The following is an 18,308-nucleotide window of genomic DNA, read 5'->3' on the forward strand; positions in this document are numbered from 1 at the left end:
GGGGGGAGGGCTCCCACCGCGGCACCCAAACCGAGCGGCACCCCCCGGGCCGGGCCGGGCTGGGGAGGGCGGCAGGGGGGCGCCTCCTCTCCCCTCTCCTCTGTCTCTCTCCGCCTGCAGCGGAGGGGCTGTTGGGTGCGTGTGGGAGAGCTGAGCGCCGCTGCTCCCTTCTCCCGTCTCCGTGCCGGGGAGCCGGGAGGGGGTAAACAGCCCCGGCGCGGTGGCCGGCGCCCCTCCTCTCCCTCCGCCGCCTGCCCCTGCGATGCCCTGCGGAGGACGGAGCCGTCCTCTCCGCGCCGCCGGCCGCCCTTGCTCGGCCGGGGAGGCGGGGGCGGGCGGCTCCCGTGGGGCCGGGGCTGCGCCGCCTCTGCCGGGTCCCGGAGCGAGGGGCTGTCTCGGAACAACCCGCGCCCTGGGTGCTCATGCCCGTTGCTGGGGGCGCGCAGCCTCATCCGCCCTCCCCGCAGAGACTTCGCCAACTGCTTCAGAAGTGGCGGTGCCTCCTGGCCCCCGAGGCTCTGCGAGCTGATTCCCCAGGCGCTCTGGAGCCAACAGGCTGTGTAGGAGCTTGTGCCCGCAGATCTTTCTAGTCATCGCTTAAAAACAACAGTAAGGGAGCGGGGCGCGCTGGACACTTGTTGGGTTTGTTTGGAGATGGTCGTCTTAAAAGGCAGGGCTTCTGAGCTTTGTTTTGAAACCTTCCCTTTCGATTCTGAGAGTAATATTACACCTTGTTAAAAATCCTTTTTTTAAAAAAACCCCGAACCCAGAACTTTATTTCCAGCAAAAGGCATGCTGCTGTCCTGTTATGTTTCTCTCTGAAAAGGATCTGTTGTTGTAACTTAAAGAATCCAGGAAAACAGGGAGGAGGGGAAAAAACCCCACAAACTATTCTTGTTTGTTTTGCGTGTGGGATGTTTGTGCGCTGTCAGTTTCAATGAATTAGTGATTCAGGCCTCTGTAAGAAGTTGCACTGCGCAAGCAAAGCTGCATGTTCACCCTGTCTTGGAAGCTGTGTGCACCAGGAGTCAAAGTTGGCCAGCTTTAAGTTGGCTAGGTTCTTTTCTGCTGAAAAACCCTCTTAAAATTATCAAGATTATAGCAAAAATTTCTGCTGGGTCTGGACTTGAGCTCAGAAAAAAAAATTATCAGTCCTTCAAAATGTCTGTTTTCATCTTAGGCTGTATTATCCCAGAAATCTGTGACAATTTGTTAGATCTGAAAATATTCACAGAATGCGAAATCCATGTTTAACGTGTTCAGAGGATTTAGGGTAATACTTCTTACAAGTTAAAACAAATACTCGTGAATGAATTAAGCAATCTGGCCTTTGAATAGAATGCAACACTTCTTATTAGGGCCAGGCTTTAGAAATAGCCCAGCTGTCTTGTAGATACTTACATGAAATTGCCAAAATGGTACTTAAACTCTCAAGAAAACTGGGTGCATAGTTTACAGTTAAATGTTAGGCTGGATTAAAAAAAAAAAATCCAATCATGAAAGTGATCTGCTAGGTTTTGATTTCGTACTCTTTTCAAAGACAGAAAATGCAATGCATTTTTCTGCTGTAGTCTGTAGCAGGCATGTGGCATCCTCTTTGTTTTCAACCAAATAGCTGATTGCTGTAGATTTGTTGGTAGGTGTTACAGTTTTTATTCCTGATCTTGGTGTTCTCCTCCCCCTGTTTCTGCAACAGTATCTTGCCTGGACTGTACCGTTTAGCAGGACTATTTCCTGGCCCTCATGTTTAAAAATGAGAGTTTGGTTTGGGTGATTACTAACTCTTGAAGACAGGATCAAAGCACAGGACCTCTACTCTGAAGTGTCAAAATACAGAATTTACATTGTGTCCAAATAAATTTGTAAATGTATGTAATTAAGTGAACAGAGAGAATACTTTCCTCAGTTTTAAAGACGCTGCTGTTGTCCATATTTTTTTTTTGAAAATTGTTTTGGTAAAGGCATGGAAATTGAGCAAGTTTGGAAACTTTTGACTGAAGAATAAATATGCAGTAGCTCAAAACCCCTTCAGTGCTTTGACACAAACAGTTATATGTCAAGAGTGCACAAAATTAGAAGAGCTCAGATTAAAATATTTGGCTGTTCTTAAAAATCTGCAAGTACTATTTCCAGTGTCATTGTGTCAGTAGACTAGTTTACATCAGTTCTAACACTAAAACCCAAGGTTTTTGTGAAAGTAAGGCTTTTTGTATCAAGTGTTATAGAGAAACAGGAAGCCAATGGCCATTGTCATTTTGGTCAGACACAATGCTTTTTTACTTTTTTGCATTATGATCAGTGGCAGCTTTTTATTTATTTATTTATTTATTAAAAGTATTCTTCATGTGACCAAGTTAAAATCCCTAATTTAGTGATTGTGGGAACATTTACATATTTTTCTTTAGAAAGTTGATGTCCTGTTAAAGCATGTTCTTAGTTATTTATAAATCAGGTATATATTTTGCAAAGATCAGGCAATCTCAGATTTGCTAGGAAAAAGCAGAGGGCAATCCAATCAGGAAAGTTTTGGCTCAAATAAGATGAAAGAATTTTATTTACACGTCTTATTTCTGTATATTTCTCTTCCAAGACAAACTTAGTGTTAATATTAAGTAGGAGCTCCATTTTAAGATGCAAGGTTATTTATTCCTTAATATTTCCACTTTTTCATGGGGAAAGGTTAAATTAATCTAATACAAAGAGTATCAGAATGGAGAGCATGGTAAATATGGTAGAGAGTGAGGCTACGCAGAAGCAGTAGTAAGCCCAGACTGGTAGGCAGTCTGAGATGAAGCTCCTTTCACCTACACCTACCCAGCCCAGGGGTCCTGTGGCAGTTTGCTGGGGTTGGGAAGAGGGAGTTTGTGTCACTTCTGAGAATCCTCCAGCGTCGCTGTGGCAGTGCTCCTCACAGCAGCGGTAGTTTGATTTCTTCATGCTGCTTTGCCTCTTTTGAGCAACAGCAAAACTTTGGCACCTCCTTAAAAGTTATGTTGAATTGAGATCTGGGTGAGGAGCTGGCGATGGAAATCACATTGCAATTGCGTGGAAAAGGGAAAAAAGTCGCAGTTGGATGCTTTATAACCTAAGACAGAATTCCATATCTTGCCTATCCTTGTGAATCTACGGTTACGAGGATTTTGGGCTGCACTTGAACATGCTGTAATGTGGTACAGGCTATTCAAAAGTGTGCCTTTCTCAAGGAGGGGAATACATTTAGGGATGAAACTTTTCAGACTGAGTTAATTATTTTTCAATTTAAACTCTTTCCGGTGGTTTCCATTGTGAGGAGTTTAGTGTTAAGAACTGAGAAGTGGTACTAAAGAGAATAATGAGCCTTACAGATGAAGGGGAGAAGGAGAGAAGAAAGAATTACAGGGTGGTGTTGCCATCTAATAAGTTATTGCCAGAGTAATGAGACTAATGAACAAGGCTTGCTATATTTTTTCTGCTGTGATCCTACCAGTGTGACACTTGCCCTTCCTGATATAGTTTGCCAGCGTCCTCGTCTTGTGTCTAGGCTTTTGAATACCTTTCAGTATGTTCCTGCATCTCCAGAGTGTTTCTCAAGTGTCACGAGCTCTCTGATGTTTCTGATGGGATTGTCCTGCCTCTCTTTCCTCATCTGGCAGCTGTTTGGTTGGGAGCAGACGGCTGCACCGGTGTGTGCTGTGCGCGGATTTATTGGCTGGTTGGCCGCCCGTGTGTTTGGTGAGGTCCGTGTGTGTGTTCTATTTGACTACTGACTTTTCACGGAAATCAAAATCCCCAAAGTATTAAGTTCTTAAAACTTTCTGTCAGTTTTGGCTTCAGTTAGCCAATGAATTCGTAAACAATGGAAGGAAGGGGCAGGAAATGGACTGGTTAATTATATAACCCTCATTTGGGAAACAAAGACAAAAATTACCAAATGAACCTACTTTTTGTTTACAGGTATAAGAATAGAGAGGAACTGGAACACTACTTCTTATAGGTTACATGAAAACTATGCCTAATTGCAAATTTCTGGAATTCAGAAAAGGGAACAAAAGAGCAAGGACCTGTGTACAGTTCTTAGGAAGGAGTATCATATGTGTGGCTCATAGGTTGAATCTGGCCTAGTGAACAGTTTTATCTTGACTTCCAAGTTACCTGGGCTATTCAGGTGTCACCGCAGAGTGTACTGGAAGGGTGTAAGATGACATGGGGATCCTCAAGTTAACACTGACCTCAATTTGCCATAGTATTTCTGAGTCCAAGGTGGTGCATGCAGCCAGGGCAGGGGTTGAGCAGCAGCAGCAGCAGTATTAAGTAAAGCCTAAATGTTAGAAGCCATATTTTGTAGTTAGGCCCACTTTTAAACACATTTGTTAAATGTGAGTTGAATCGAATATCACGGTATTGGATTCAATCATCTACGCAGAATCTGTTTAATGCTGTCTTATGCTTATTCACTCTCTTTAGTGGAAACTATTCAGTGAGTGCTACCCAGTATTAATTTTTTATTGTCATTGTAAGGATGGTTACCTGCATTATTTGCTGAAGAAAGCAAAACCTTGTGCCATATGCAAAATTACCAATTTTCTGCTTGGATTTGTGTTATACCATCATCACTGTAGTGTTGCAGATCTGCTGAAATAAAGCAAGCAGTTAGGTCTCTGTCACCTTTTAGGTAATAAGAGTGGGCTACCTTCTGAAGGAAAAAAAAATCCTAACCTCTAATGCTCTACAGACTTCTTGACAAGTTAGTTCCTCGTGGGCTGAGATGAAACTATCATAGCTGATATAAGAACAGTTCATGTGTTCAGAGTGAAATTCTTCTTAAATTCTGTTAATTTTCAATGCTTAGTGCTTTTGCAAATTGGAACTCTTGGTGTTCAAGGTGGGTATGCAAGAAAGCAAACACACAGTCACTACCTGATTAAAAATGTTTGCTTATATTACTGCCCATCAAAATACAGGGGATCCACAAAAGGGGAAAGTGTTTTGCTGTCTTCAGAGAGCTTTCAACTGGTTTAACCATTAGGTTATATTTTCTCTTCACCTTATCCAAGTACACTTCTTCAAGCTTTTGTGATGAATGATGCAAGGGATCCACAGCTGATAGTCTCAGGCTTTTCCCTGAATATTGTCAGGTTTTGAAATGCATAAGGCAAAGGTCCTCTATTGTATGTGAAACTAAATGTGCACCTGGGGACTGAAGGGAGGATTTCAACTCAGCATTTAATCTGTGCGTTTCTTAATTTTTGAGTGTTTAACTCTGGGATGTGGGAGATGCTTTCTGATTTCTTTGTAAATCTGTCTCTAGAGTGAGACAGAGAAACCTGGGGATGGTTTTGAAAGTTAATTGTAAGACAGCAAATAAGTGTGAGTTTGTGAACTAATAGGTCACATTCTACAGAGAAATGTGTTCTTTGATGTGAGAAGTGGTAGGTTCAGTATGATTGACACACATCTTACAGGTATTTTTGTTCTGTAGTCTAAATCAAGCAGTTTAACCGGGACCTTTTGAAATATAAATTATTGGTAGTAATTTCCTTTTGTATCAAAGACTTAATGTTTTATCTGAAATATTATAAATCCAGTTACTGATACTATTTCTGTGAGTATATTTTTCTCACAATTTCATGGAGTAACTAAAATTGTTAAAATGAACACTTTAAAAATAAATTATAAACTAAAATCTATAGATCATTAATCATTAAAAAAATATTTCTCAGCTTACTTTCTGTTGTGAAACTTTGATCTAGAGTGGTGATTCAGTGGTGTTAACTAAAAACTGTAGGAATTAGCTTAAACTCAGACTAATTTTTCATCTCTTTTTTGCTATCGGCTTTTGTTGTTGACATCTTCCTTTTTATTTCCAAGATATTCGATAACAGTGTACATTTTTAGCAATGTATATTTAATCTTCTTGTCATTTGCAGTAAAGTAATAATTCTTCTTGTAGCTGCGGGTTCTCTTTCTATTCTTATTAAAAAAATATATTCACAGGTTTTATATTAGGTCAGATTTGAGCCACTTATACCGAGTATTTCTCTTGCTAGTTATATTTGCTGTATCTCTTCATTTCCACTAGTAAGACTTATCTGAAGAAGTGTTTACTGAGAATGAGGTAAATGAAGAACTTGTTAATCTTTTTTTAGTGCTAATTATATTTCAGTTGTCAGAAGGGTAGGAAAGATAAGCATCTGGTCATTCTGGGTAGAAAGGAAGCTGAGATTTTATTTTCATGATGGGAGGAGAAGGTCCCCAAGAACCTCTCTGCTTTATGACATAGTCATTTTAGAAAATCTGTGCTATCTCAATTTCTTTTTGGCTTCTGTAAGTCCGTGGAGATGCTTCCATTTATTTCAGTGTGGACAGGGGCAGATGCAAAATTTATTTGAGAAACAGGTATGGCTATTATATTCTTGATTAATTGTCATTGATTGCTAATTCATTGATCAGTGTTGTTGGTTCTGTTCATTACAAATGTAATTAAAAATTAAATATTTTCTGTGTGAAAAATGTTTTAATGTTCCTTGTTACTTTAATGGTTGGATAACAACAAACGGAATATTCTTAAGTCAGGACAGGTAGATGACCTTATCCTTAGGCTAAGAAATCAATAGATAGCAATCATTTTAAATGGTGCTAGCAGAGAAGACAGTCTTTACGGTAGGAGTCTGTATTATAAAACCAGAATATTGATTTCTAACTTTTACTCTGGAAAACATCTGGTCTTGAACATGTTTACTGGTTACTTAATCTGATGCTTATTTCTTTTATTACTGGATTAGAGAGTAAATAACTTCTTTATTCACCTTCTTACATTGACCATCTATTGTGCCTTTTTTCCAAGTTTAAGAGTCTTAGTCTATTAAATCACTCCTCATGTGGAAAACATTGTGTTCTAACCATTTTTATTGACTTTCTGTGACCTCTGTGGTTCTAATTTATTCTTTGAGGTGGTGGGACAGAGAGGAAACCAAAACTGCACAAAATGTACAAGATATGGGCACATAATAAGTACATAAAATAGCAAATTGGATTTTTTTTTTTAAACTTGCTGTCTCTTCTCAAATACATTGAAATATTTGCTTTTTATTTTTGTTTTTGACTACTTCCATGCATTCAGCGTGTAGCATTTCATTTTTTACATATGCAGTATTATTTGTACACTAAAATTGTAAACGGAGTACTAAAGGTATGCAGAGGTGATTTTACATTACGGGTGAGGATGGGCTAATGCGCGTATGTAACCTTTTTAGGAAAAATACCATACCAATATCAGCTGTAGGGTTGCTGTTCTGTGAAAGTCTTTTCAGCTTTGTTTATTGCCTTTACAGTTAGCTGTCTCTTCATCTAAAACCAGATTCTTCCTTAAAATCAGTTCATGCTATGAGGCAATTTTTCAAGGAGATTTGTTGATATATGTGAGCCAGAACACTTTCATTATAGTTGTCTTTTAGAATAACTTTGTAGTATGTTGCATGAAACAGCTTAGCATAAGAATGTGTTTTCTGAGTAACCTGTATTCATAGTGAAAGCATTAGTATTTCCATATCCTTCAGGCACGTTAACGTTGACAGTGGTAGGCTTTTTCACTGTATCCCACCTCTATTTCGTGCATTTGCTGTTTCCTTCTTGTTTGACAGTCCTGAACGCTCGAGGCAGGTGTCCAGCCTTACCTGTCATCTGTAGATTGACTGTGGCTGTGTCCCTGGGGTCACAGAGGAGTGGAGGATCTCAGCCGAAATGCGGGTCCCTTGCCTTTGCTGTGTGTGAGCAGCAGCTCCTCCGTAACTTGGCAAGGTGGGCTCTCAAGGGCCGTAAGGAACGCCGTGCCCATCGCCCTGCTCCTGCTACTCGCCCTGTGCCGTATCGTTATTCTGCACTCTGGTTTCGCAGGTTTGTCAAGGGAAGAATAGTTGTGTAACGTTGAATAAAACATTAAGTGAATGCTTGTTGAATGCTGTCCAAACTTACGGAAATGCTAATTAAAATACAGTCCTCAGCAGGAAAGTAATTTATCACATTAGAAGTATGTCCCAAGTTACACCCGATGACAAAGACTTCTGTGATGTGGTGTAATGTTTTGCTGCAGCTACTAACACGGATTTGTTGCTGAACTGAAGAATAAGGTATTTCATATGCAGCTCCGTAAGTTGCACTTAGAGTACTGCTGCTGGAACTGCGACTGTGTGACGTGTTTGTTGAAGGGATGCGATGCACCCTGGCAGAGTTGGTGGGCGATGCCGGGTAGGGGAGCAGCTAATGTGCTGGAGGGCAGGGCCGCTGGAGGGCAGGTGAAAGAATGGGGTGAAGGGAACCGCATGAACTTCAATAAGGACAAACGAAAAGTCTAAGCCTGTGCAGCACTACAAGCTGCAGACAGACTGGCCGGGAGCAGCTCTGAGGGTCCTGGTGGACATCAAGTTGAACACAGACCAGCCATGTGCCTCTGCAGCCATGTAGACCGACCCTGTATCCAGCGGCGTTAACCCAGTACGAGAGAGACTGACAAACCAGAGAGACTCAGCAGAGTGCTGCTAAGCTGGCGGGGGACTGGAGTACATGGCACATGAGGAGATGCTTCAGAAATCTGTTTGTGTAGCTTGAGGAAACCTGAAGGGGACTCTTACTGCAGCCTTTCACTATATATAAGGGGGCCTAAGAATGGAAAATGGGTTCTTCAGGTGCATAGTGAAAGCACATGAGGCAATGCGCCTGAGCTACCTCAAGAGAAATCCTGGCTGGCTTTAAGGAAGAAATGCTCACAGTGAGGGGCTGACACCTTCCCTGCCTCTCTCCTCGGAACTGGTAGTGCCTGGAGAGGTCATGGGATCCTGGTCCTTGCATACCTTGGTTGGTTGAGGCCCAGAAGAACTTCCCGTAAAGGTGGTCCTGCTCTGAAGTCTTCTCAGAGCACCAGAGGTTGTTCCCAACCTAAATCACTCTATGATAACATCCATGTTACATTTCTTGCCAGTTTTTGACACCTAGTAGTGGAGTTTCATCTGAAGTCCAAACATAATAGAACTTTGAATTGTACTAGTTTTAGAAAAACATACAATTTTACAGTTCAATCAATACAAAATTCAGGTGGTACTTTATCTTCTTTGATGTAAAACTTTTCATGCATGTTAGATTGTACATTTCTTATGTAGCCTTCTGGTCAATAAAAAGTAACATGAGGATTAATATAAAGGCTATATTTAGTGGAAGGCCATCATATTTTAGCATCTAAACAGTTGAAAATAGATATATTTCTTTAGTAGACAATAGGTAGCAAGGCAAAATCCAAACCTAAAATTAGTATTTTATGATGAGATTTCAAGCTGGTTGATTTCTCTGAGGGCAGTATATAATTAAAATCTAATGCTATTCACTCTTCTTATCTCAGTCAGTTGTGGGTGAATCTTAATTTTCAACTAACTGTATAGCACCCAGGTAATGAAAAAAAAGTGTTTTTTTCAGTATTTTTTTATTTTTCACTGATGAATTTAAGTCTATCAGGGGAAGAAAATCTAGGGAGAAGAGTTTCAGTCACTCAGTTTCTCTTTTCTAGTCTTAAGTTGATTGCAATTACTTTAAAGAAGGTTGTAATCTTCTCCCAAAGTTGTTTTCTTTTAAAAACACCTTGTTGTTGTAAAACCAGATTTTTTAAAAAAAAAAAATTTGTTATATTTTCCTTCCAAATGGTTTCTGGATGAAAACGATATTGGCCAGCTTCTAGAATGCACTGAGAAGAGAGTGTTATTATATTGCTATTATAACTAGATTTCATGATGGTGATGACTGTAGAAAACTCATTGGATACTCAGACTCATTGATACTTACTTGATTTCCCTTTCAAGAGTGTCTTTGAGGCTTGTATTTCATATTACTGAATAGGAAGAAGTATGTTGACATATAATGAGGATTCTTTTTGACTTCATACCTCACAGACTCCTAATTTTGTTTTATATCCATTTGTATAATCCCTTTTATCCTTTTTCCCTCTAATATGTGCATTTCCTACAGCTATTTCTTTAAGATATAAATTTAACTACAAATACAGATATCTTCTTAAAACTTTTACACCACCATCTGTTAGTGTTATCAGTTATGAGTTTTAAATATTAGTTGATGTTATAACACCCTTTGTTATTTGGCATAATTCCTTTATTACTGAATGAGAGTAATAAGTGCTACATATTTCCACACGTTTTTATGATGGAAAGAATTGTTTTATCTAAACCTTGTTTTAGTGTGTTGTGAAGTGTTTGGAGCCCTGCAGTGATTAATGCATATGGAATAGATGTTCTATGAGTTTTTAGAAGTGTTTTGTATTTTCATGAGATTGCGGAGAACTGGTTATGAAAACCTGGGCAGTTCCCTTCAGCTCTGTATTCATATACATGCAGTGTTTTGTTGTCAGTGGAAAAAGGCTTTGTGGCTGTCAGAGTGTGGTTAAGACGAGCCATAGTTTTGGTGTCGCTTGAAATTTTAAGATTTGACTGCAGGGCATATAATCTCAAAATATATTAATTTAAAACAGAATACTGTATATGTATTCAATATAAAGTAATCATAATAAAAAATAAAGTCATGCAATAATTTCTAGATGCCATTAAAAGAATTTCTTTAACAGTTTGTAACTTGTCGGTTCCTCCTTCTACAAGCCTTAGCACTAGCGTATTTCATGTCCCGTCCCTGTATCACACCTTCCTCTTCCAATGTGGTTGACTGAATGTATCTCCTTCCTTTGTGGACTCCTTCATTTACCTCACTAGGTATATGAGGTATTGGTGTTTTCTTTATTAGCTGTCATGCTAACATTAAAGTATATTTTATTAAAATGTAAAATAAAGCTCAGTGTCTCTAGCAACAATTTTGTTCTCATATAAATGTCTCAAAACCCAACAAACAGCTGTACAGATTTTGGGTTTTTTAAAATTAAAATAAAAAATCTTAAGGAGAAATTCCAGGTAAACCCAACCTTTAGTAACAGGTTTTCTCTTTTTTTTTTTTTTACCATGAAGGATAATCATAACATTGTTTTGGCATTGTATTGTGTTACAAGTATTTTTGACATAATGAGAATTCTTCTCTCAGAACAGGAAATTATGCTTTATACTTGGGAAATATTAGTGTGCCTTCAGTTAATTTGCTTGCATTTGTAATTTTATCTGTATAAATTCTATGTAAAACTCTTCAAAATGCACCGTCATTAGTAGTATCAAACCAAAGGTACACTTATTGTTTCCTCCAAAGGATATAATGTATAAATGGCAAACTCTTTAAATCGATCTTTTGCATTTTTTTAAAATGACATGGTTTTACATCTTTCTCTTTTATACTGTTTATAAGCCTTATTTAGAAGCCAGATATATTTATTAATATTTTCTAATGATTTATTTCCACATAGGTGGAGAACGAACTTGTGGTGTACATGAGCTAATCTGCATTAGGAAAGGTAAGCAATGATTTGTGAAAGTGAACTTCTTAACTTATGAATACTACTGGTAAGAAATCTGCTACCTAAGGTTTACGGTCTTATGTTTTCTGGATCTTGGTGTTACACCTTTGTGTTGCAAATTATTTGATGCTGACACTGCCAATTAAAAAAAGGAAACAATAATGAAATAAAATGTGAGATTCCCAAATAAGTTTTGATTTTTCACAAGGAGGAAAAATGTGCTCTTCCAACATTCACTGGGTTACAAGGAAGTTGTTAATGTTGTTCAACTATGACACGAAACCACAAAAACTTTGACCTTTGTCTTGTCCAGATATTTGTAGGATGATTTGATTTTTTTAGTAGTAATGGCAAGTTGTGAGGATATCGTGAACAACAGATGTAATGGACTGGGAATCTCCGTCTGTGTTTTCTGTTGAGATCTTAATGACTCAAACTTCTTTGAAAACAACTGTGTCTAATGAAACCAGTAATTGATAGAACATGAAACAGAGCCGTACTCAAGAGAGGACTTTGATTAAAGCTGAGCTACAATGACTGAAGTTGGAGTTTGACAGTACAGCTCAGCCAATATAATGACTAGATACAGTTCTGATTTCTGTGGCCTTTGCCACCCCTATGCTCCTTTATGTGGCATTGCTGTTGAATCTCTGTGTTCTGATCTGAAAGCTAATCTTAACCAAAAAAAAAGAAAAAAGAAAAAAGTTTCTTCAAGGATTAGTTGCTTTAATTGAGTCACCATTAGGTCAGAAGAGTCTCAGTGCTTTCAAAAGGAAAGGAGTAAGAAAGTGTGGTGGGAGAGGAGGAGAGCTGCAAGACTCTTCTGACAACAACTAAGCATTAAACTGGCTCAATAGTATTATCAAGCCACATTATACTTGGTAGGAAGAAATTTTTTTTTTTTTCTTCTGAATTGACCTTAGTTTCCATTGCATTCCCTCAAAGGTTTTAGTAAAATCAGTTCTTAAAAAATATTTACTTAATATCTCCTAGCCCCAGAATTAAGTCTACCGGTTAAGGTGAAAAACAGCTTTATGGTCACAAGTCATCTTTTCCAAATATCTATTAGAATAATAGACTGTTGTGTGTGGTTTGAAGTATTGTAAGTAAAACCAATATTCTGCTTTTTTTTTTTTTAACTGTGATTCATTTCATTCTTGCTTTTTGATTATTTCTTTCTCATTTGGGAGGGAGGTACTTTTTAATGTTTTGGTGTGGGTTTTTTGTTGTTGTTTTTTGTTTTCTTTTCTTTTACATTTCTTTGTTGTTGTCTCTGTTTTTCCACTGATGGATAAGTCGGTACACACAGTGCTCTATATTTCTTCTGTAATAGACTCTGTTTTTCTTTCTGAATTATGAAACTCATTCCAAATTCAGGAAGCCTACTGATAAAGTTTCAAAATCTATTAATCTTGTTAATCCCTATTTATTTCAGGGTACTGCAGTGATTTTAAAAAAACAGTTTTTCTGTGTTCTTGGAGGCAGTGCTGTACGGTTTTTAATTTTATTGCTGGGAACCTATATTGAAAAGATGTGCATTTTTTTAAGGTTCTGTCTTATGTTTGAACATTAGATTCTAAGCTCTGTCATTGGTATGGTACTATAAACTTTTTTTTAATAACAGTTGCAGGGAACCTGTGTTTTAGCATTGCTGGTCATGAATCAGCCTAAGCATAAGTGTGATTAAAAGAGAAGTATCCTGTTAGTGCCATTGATACCTGCAATATATTGGGTTCCTTTTTTATTCAGCTGAGTTTCCACATTTATTCTAACCTTGTGTGCTCCATGCCCAGCTGTATTCCTGATGGATTTCTCCTTGGAGTCTGTGGAGCGGGTGCATTCTTGGCTGTCCTCTCTCCCAAGTTGAGATGTACATATAAAGCAGAAAGTGCTTGCCTTCGTATTACAAATCATCCAGTCGCGTGGTGTTTTGGTTACTTGATCTAAGGCTTTACATCGCCTGACATATGTTCGGGATGTTTTTGTTGTCTGACTGACGGCCAGGTTCTTCAGGATTACTTTGCCAGTTGCGCAGGCCTGCTTGTTTGCCAGGAGCAGGGTGCGTGCTCAAGGTCCGTAAGGACCTCCTCAGAATGGGTCCTTGCCTTCCAAGCTGAGAATTCCCAGCTGCCAGCAGTCTGGAGCTGGTCAAATTGGACCATCTCGCTCTGTTCGTACTGCCTCTGGCTACTCATTGCAAGCTTATACAGGACTGAGTTGAAACATTTTGTGGTACAGAGGTCTTCCCTTCACCATCTCTTGGCTGTGCCATGAAAGCTGAGCCTTTTTTGGTCCGTCAGCTTGCTGTGGAAGTTTGATGGACACATTCACGTGGACACATGGATAATTCCCTGTGGTCTTGTCTGGTGCTAGGAACGTTTGCACTGTCCCCCTCTCCTTTTTCACTGGTGTCTGTGTGACTGTGGCACCAGGAGCGCACACCCTGGCACTCCTACCGTTCATCGGCTCGTTTTCATCAAATGCTATCTGTGAGGCTTTCAGAGTTGGTGCACCGTTTGACAAAATGGTTCTGCATTTGCTATTTGCCTGAAAGCCTCTGATGCATTCTGCCAGGTGACGGCAGGTAACTGCAACCGTGAGGTGACTGTAGTTAAAGTGCCCGCGTGGAATCTCTGAAAGAAAGATCAGTAGTAAATTGCCAGCCTAAGTAACTAGAATTCTTAGAGATGTCCGTTGTATATTTGTGCCTTGCTTGTCTGTGTATCTTTCTCATAGTCCTTCCAAGTATGTTGTTGTTGAGAACCAACTAATATGATCAACAGCGATGTTCTGTCTTATTTGTCCAATGCTGAATAGGGAAAAGGGAATAGGAAGCAAGCATGTGTCTTCTATGAATAATGCAAAGGAAAACTCTCTGGTTTCAAGTGATGGCGTGTAATTAGAATTTATAGGGGGAATTATACGACTTGAAGAACACCTGTTGTTGATTGATTTTTTCTTTCTGGTTAGCAAACACATTCCTAAGTGTGGGTTGGTTTTTTTTTTTTTTTGTGCCTGCCTATTCATTTATGCTAGGAAAATAGGAACCTTGGGGTGTCAGAGGATGAGATGTGTAAAGGGACCAGAAAGGTCTGCAAGGCTATGTGTGACCACACCATTTAGCTCAAATTATTTAATGAAAACTTCCTATCTATATATGAAGGCATAACTGTAAAAAAAACCCGCAAAAGCCAAAGCTTAAAAATGAAATGTCTGATTTAAGAATAGTCAGCTATTAGAATGAAAATAATTTGAAACCTCACTTTTCTTTCTTTTTTTTTCTTTTCTTTTTTTTTTTTTTTTTTTTTTTAAGTTTTGCATTTCTCAAATTAGCCCAAACCATGGAGGTTTGGTGTTTTTTTTACATTCATTATCTGAATTTTTTTAGGTACTCTAAGCTGCAGTACTGGAACTGCAAACGGTTGTGTTTTCATTTAAAACAGTTGTATTTTCATTTAAAAGCATCATTAAAATGTTTTTTATGTTAACAATGCTTCCACTGAAATAAATAAAACTAAATTAGTTTGTAGATTTGTTTCTAGCTTTCTAAGACTCAAAGATTTGCAAGTACCAGTTATAATCCTTATTGAATACACGAGATTATCTGAATTCTAGAGTAAATGTGGTACCAATACAGTATCAATACAGAACTCAGATTTGCTAACCAAAGATGTTGCACTTTTCTAGTGCAGACCCTCCTGCTGTGTCCCATAATGTTGTTGCAGCTTCATAGTTGCCCAAGATGGACTGTGGTGGATCCACTTCTAGTCTGCAGAAGAAGGATTACAGGTCTTTTATAGTGTTTTGCTCGTTCTTTTTCCTTTTAGCAGGTTCATGCATTTTTGAGAAGGATCTGCAAGGAGCTGATCAGGAGTAAGAAGACAGATAGGCTTTTCTGGAAAGCCTTAAAAATGAATTCATATGTATTTTTAAATAGAGACTTCTTCTAAATGTGTAAATATAGGGTGTGTGCGTCCTGAAAATGTGTGTATTTTTTTGGGAGTTACATAACGTCTAATAGCTGCAAAATACAGAACAAGTCACTTTCCAGCTATAGAAAAGAACTTTAAAGAAGTATGATCAGTTATTAGAGAGGTTTGGTAATACAGCACTGAAATTTGTGACCTCTGTTTAACATAGTTAAGTGGTAGAACTGTTTGTGGTTTTTTTTAATTACACATTGTTGAATTCTGGAAATTGGGAAAAGGCAAAAAGATATTTTTGCTTTTATTATAAATGGACTTCTTGTTTATTTCTATTATTTATTGCAAGTTTCTTTTATGTGCATACACATATTCAAATTCTTCTTGTATGACAATACATATCGAAGACTTGATTAAGGAAAGAAGAGTCCTGTTTAGTTCAGTTCCTACTGGCTATGTCAGGGCTCTTGACAGCAGAAGAAGGTGATGGTGGGGTTTTTCAAAATTACTCCTTTAAAAGTTTGCCTTTTTGCTGGCTGTTTTCCTAACACAGGTGTTTTCGAGAGAGTCTTGAGAGTTAACTTGTTCCTTTGGTTATTTGCTAGGGATATAAAAGAAATTGAGGAACTTAAGTTCACACTTAGGAAAAATGGGGGGGGCGGGTTGACTATGTAGTGCACTGTAGCTAGGCCACTAGTCTGACTTGGAATTGGTTGTTGTTAGATGTACTAAGATTTTAATTAAGACTGTTTTCAGGTTCTCTTTGTACAGATAAGACAGACTTGTGACGAGTGCTAAAATATTGAGCTATAACTGGAAGAAAGCCCTTTTTAATGTGTTCTGATATGTATAATACTCACTGTACAGCATGGAAGTGGCATTACAGCAGAAAATTCATGGCCATATTATTTTTGGGTCTCTTTCACCTTCCGTTATTCATTTGTGCATTTTTGAAGTAATGCAAAGTGATACTTCTAAGTCAGCAATGTATTTTATATTTAATTCATGGAAATGTAGATCGGGTATCTGAGGAAGGTCTGAGTTGTGCAGATTTTAAAAAATTATTTTTAAGCCTTTTTTTCTTTTGCAAGATGTTCTTTTCTTTCCATTGTTGTGGCAGTCTCGCAAACAAAGGAAATTATTCAGCAAACTGCCTTTGTGACTAATAATGGAACAGAAGTACTCTTTAATATGCAAAAGAAAGAAGTTGCAAAAAGTCTGTGTCTTTGGCTGACAATGAAAAATGTCACTTTTAATAATAATTTTGAAAAGATAAGAAGGTATGGATTTTTGTTTTGTCAGAAGTATGTTTGAAGTAGAACTATGTCCTCTTTAATGTTCTGGTCAACTATCCTTACCCATTTTGCATGTATCTGAATGTTAAGTTGCCAACTGCATTTAATTAAAGTGGAACAAAATCATATTTATTCATGAGTTTCATTTTGCAAGTAGAAACATTATTTTAGTGAAAGTCAAGTGCATAACTATTCTGTGATTCTATGATTCAAGATATAGTACCGTTTTTATGGTGGTCTACACTAAGTGCGTGCCTCTGAAAAAGAAACAAAATAATTTTTCCTCCTTCTTTTTGCTGTCATCCAGTTGGTAGAACTTCTTGTTCTTCATAAGGAGAAAGGTGATTCCACAGATGTTAGCAAATTTCTTTAGGTAACCTCACATGAATATAAAACCTTATAAATATGTTGTTTCTACCCATTTAAGGGTTCACATATGGACGGTACAAAGTAAACTGCATGTGTTTTACAGATACAGGAATAAAAACTCTTCATTAAAAACCGCACACAATTAAACCTAATATGCCTAACATAGTAACGAATCTGTTCAGAATTGTGTACTAGGTAGTTTTAAATAGAAAAATAGATACTTTTTTACAGGCTAGAAGTAATTTTATGTCCTTTATCCTATTAATGCTAAACTTGATAGATCTGGGAAATATTATGGAAGTATGGCTGCATATTAAAAAAATGAAAGTAGTAATGTTAGAATTAACAACACCAGAATATATACTAAATTTTGCACTCTGCTGGAAAGCTAATTTGTATTTATACCTTTTGGTCTAGAGAAAATTTGATGTGAAGTAAATATTTTTCTTTGAGTTTATTGATGTCCGTACAGGAATCAAAACTGTGTTTCTATGTGTTCTCCTATGTTTGGAGTCTTCTGGAGAGCAGCAACTACTGGGGTCACTTAAGTCTAACTGTCACAATGCCTTTTCTTCCAGAGCAAGTTTGGTGTGTGAGAACTTTGCTATATGCAAACCCTGGCATTTCTTCACTTAAAATGATCATAGAATCATTTTTACTGCATGGTTCTTTGCTATATATCCTAGTTAATCACTGTGCTATTCAGAAATCTGGATCCTGGATTGTCTTACACTTTGTTATTAATTGTAGTTGCTGATAGGAAAAAAGTGGTTTTAAAACAAGATTTTTATTACATAGGTTTGGTTTTTTTTTTTTTTCCTCCGTAGTGGAGAGCTATTATGTAGTAGCTGTGAACTCTCAAACCACAAGCCTCTCTAGACCCCTGCAGGTCTTTAATACTGTTGCACTGGGAGCATTATTTGAGAGTGCCATTTAAAATCTGTAATCACTGCCGTTCTCTTTCCCGCTGTGTGGAGAATCCAGTCGTGGAACATGCTATGTAATTGCAACAGATTTGGGGGATTTGGAGGTGATCAAGATGATTCCATGATCTGTGTCTGTTTCAAGTAGTAATGCAATGTTTCCTTCGCTATTTCCTTTCAGAGATTTCTGTTGTGAGATAACACTTGACAGGAGATGAATTCTATATTAGAGAGAAAAGATGTTGAGGGACTGGTAAATCAGCAGGGGTGGCAGCCTGACAACTTCCCCAGCCTGGAAGGATTTAGGAATTAAAAGATTTCTGTCAAAAGTTTAAATCTCCATCTCAGAGTATGGCTTCTGTAATTCCTAAAT

The 18,308-nt window shown here is 38.1% G+C and overlaps 1 protein-coding gene across 2 annotated transcripts in view; it reads left to right on the forward strand.

The window, feature by feature from the left end:
* The window catches only part of SYT14 (synaptotagmin 14), an 85,385-nt gene that overhangs the window by 181 nt on the left and 66,896 nt on the right, over window positions 1–18,308 (forward strand). For both annotated transcript variants that reach the window (XM_065632567.1, XM_065632569.1), the window contains exon 2: window positions 11,375–11,422. In XM_065632567.1, coding sequence (XP_065488639.1) covers window positions 11,375–11,422 — 48 coding nt within the window. The remainder of the gene's footprint in view (window positions 1–11,374; window positions 11,423–18,308) is intronic.

Source organism: Caloenas nicobarica, chromosome 3, assembly GCF_036013445.1.
Source record: "Caloenas nicobarica isolate bCalNic1 chromosome 3, bCalNic1.hap1, whole genome shotgun sequence".
Taxonomy (NCBI): Eukaryota; Metazoa; Chordata; class Aves; order Columbiformes; family Columbidae; genus Caloenas; species Caloenas nicobarica.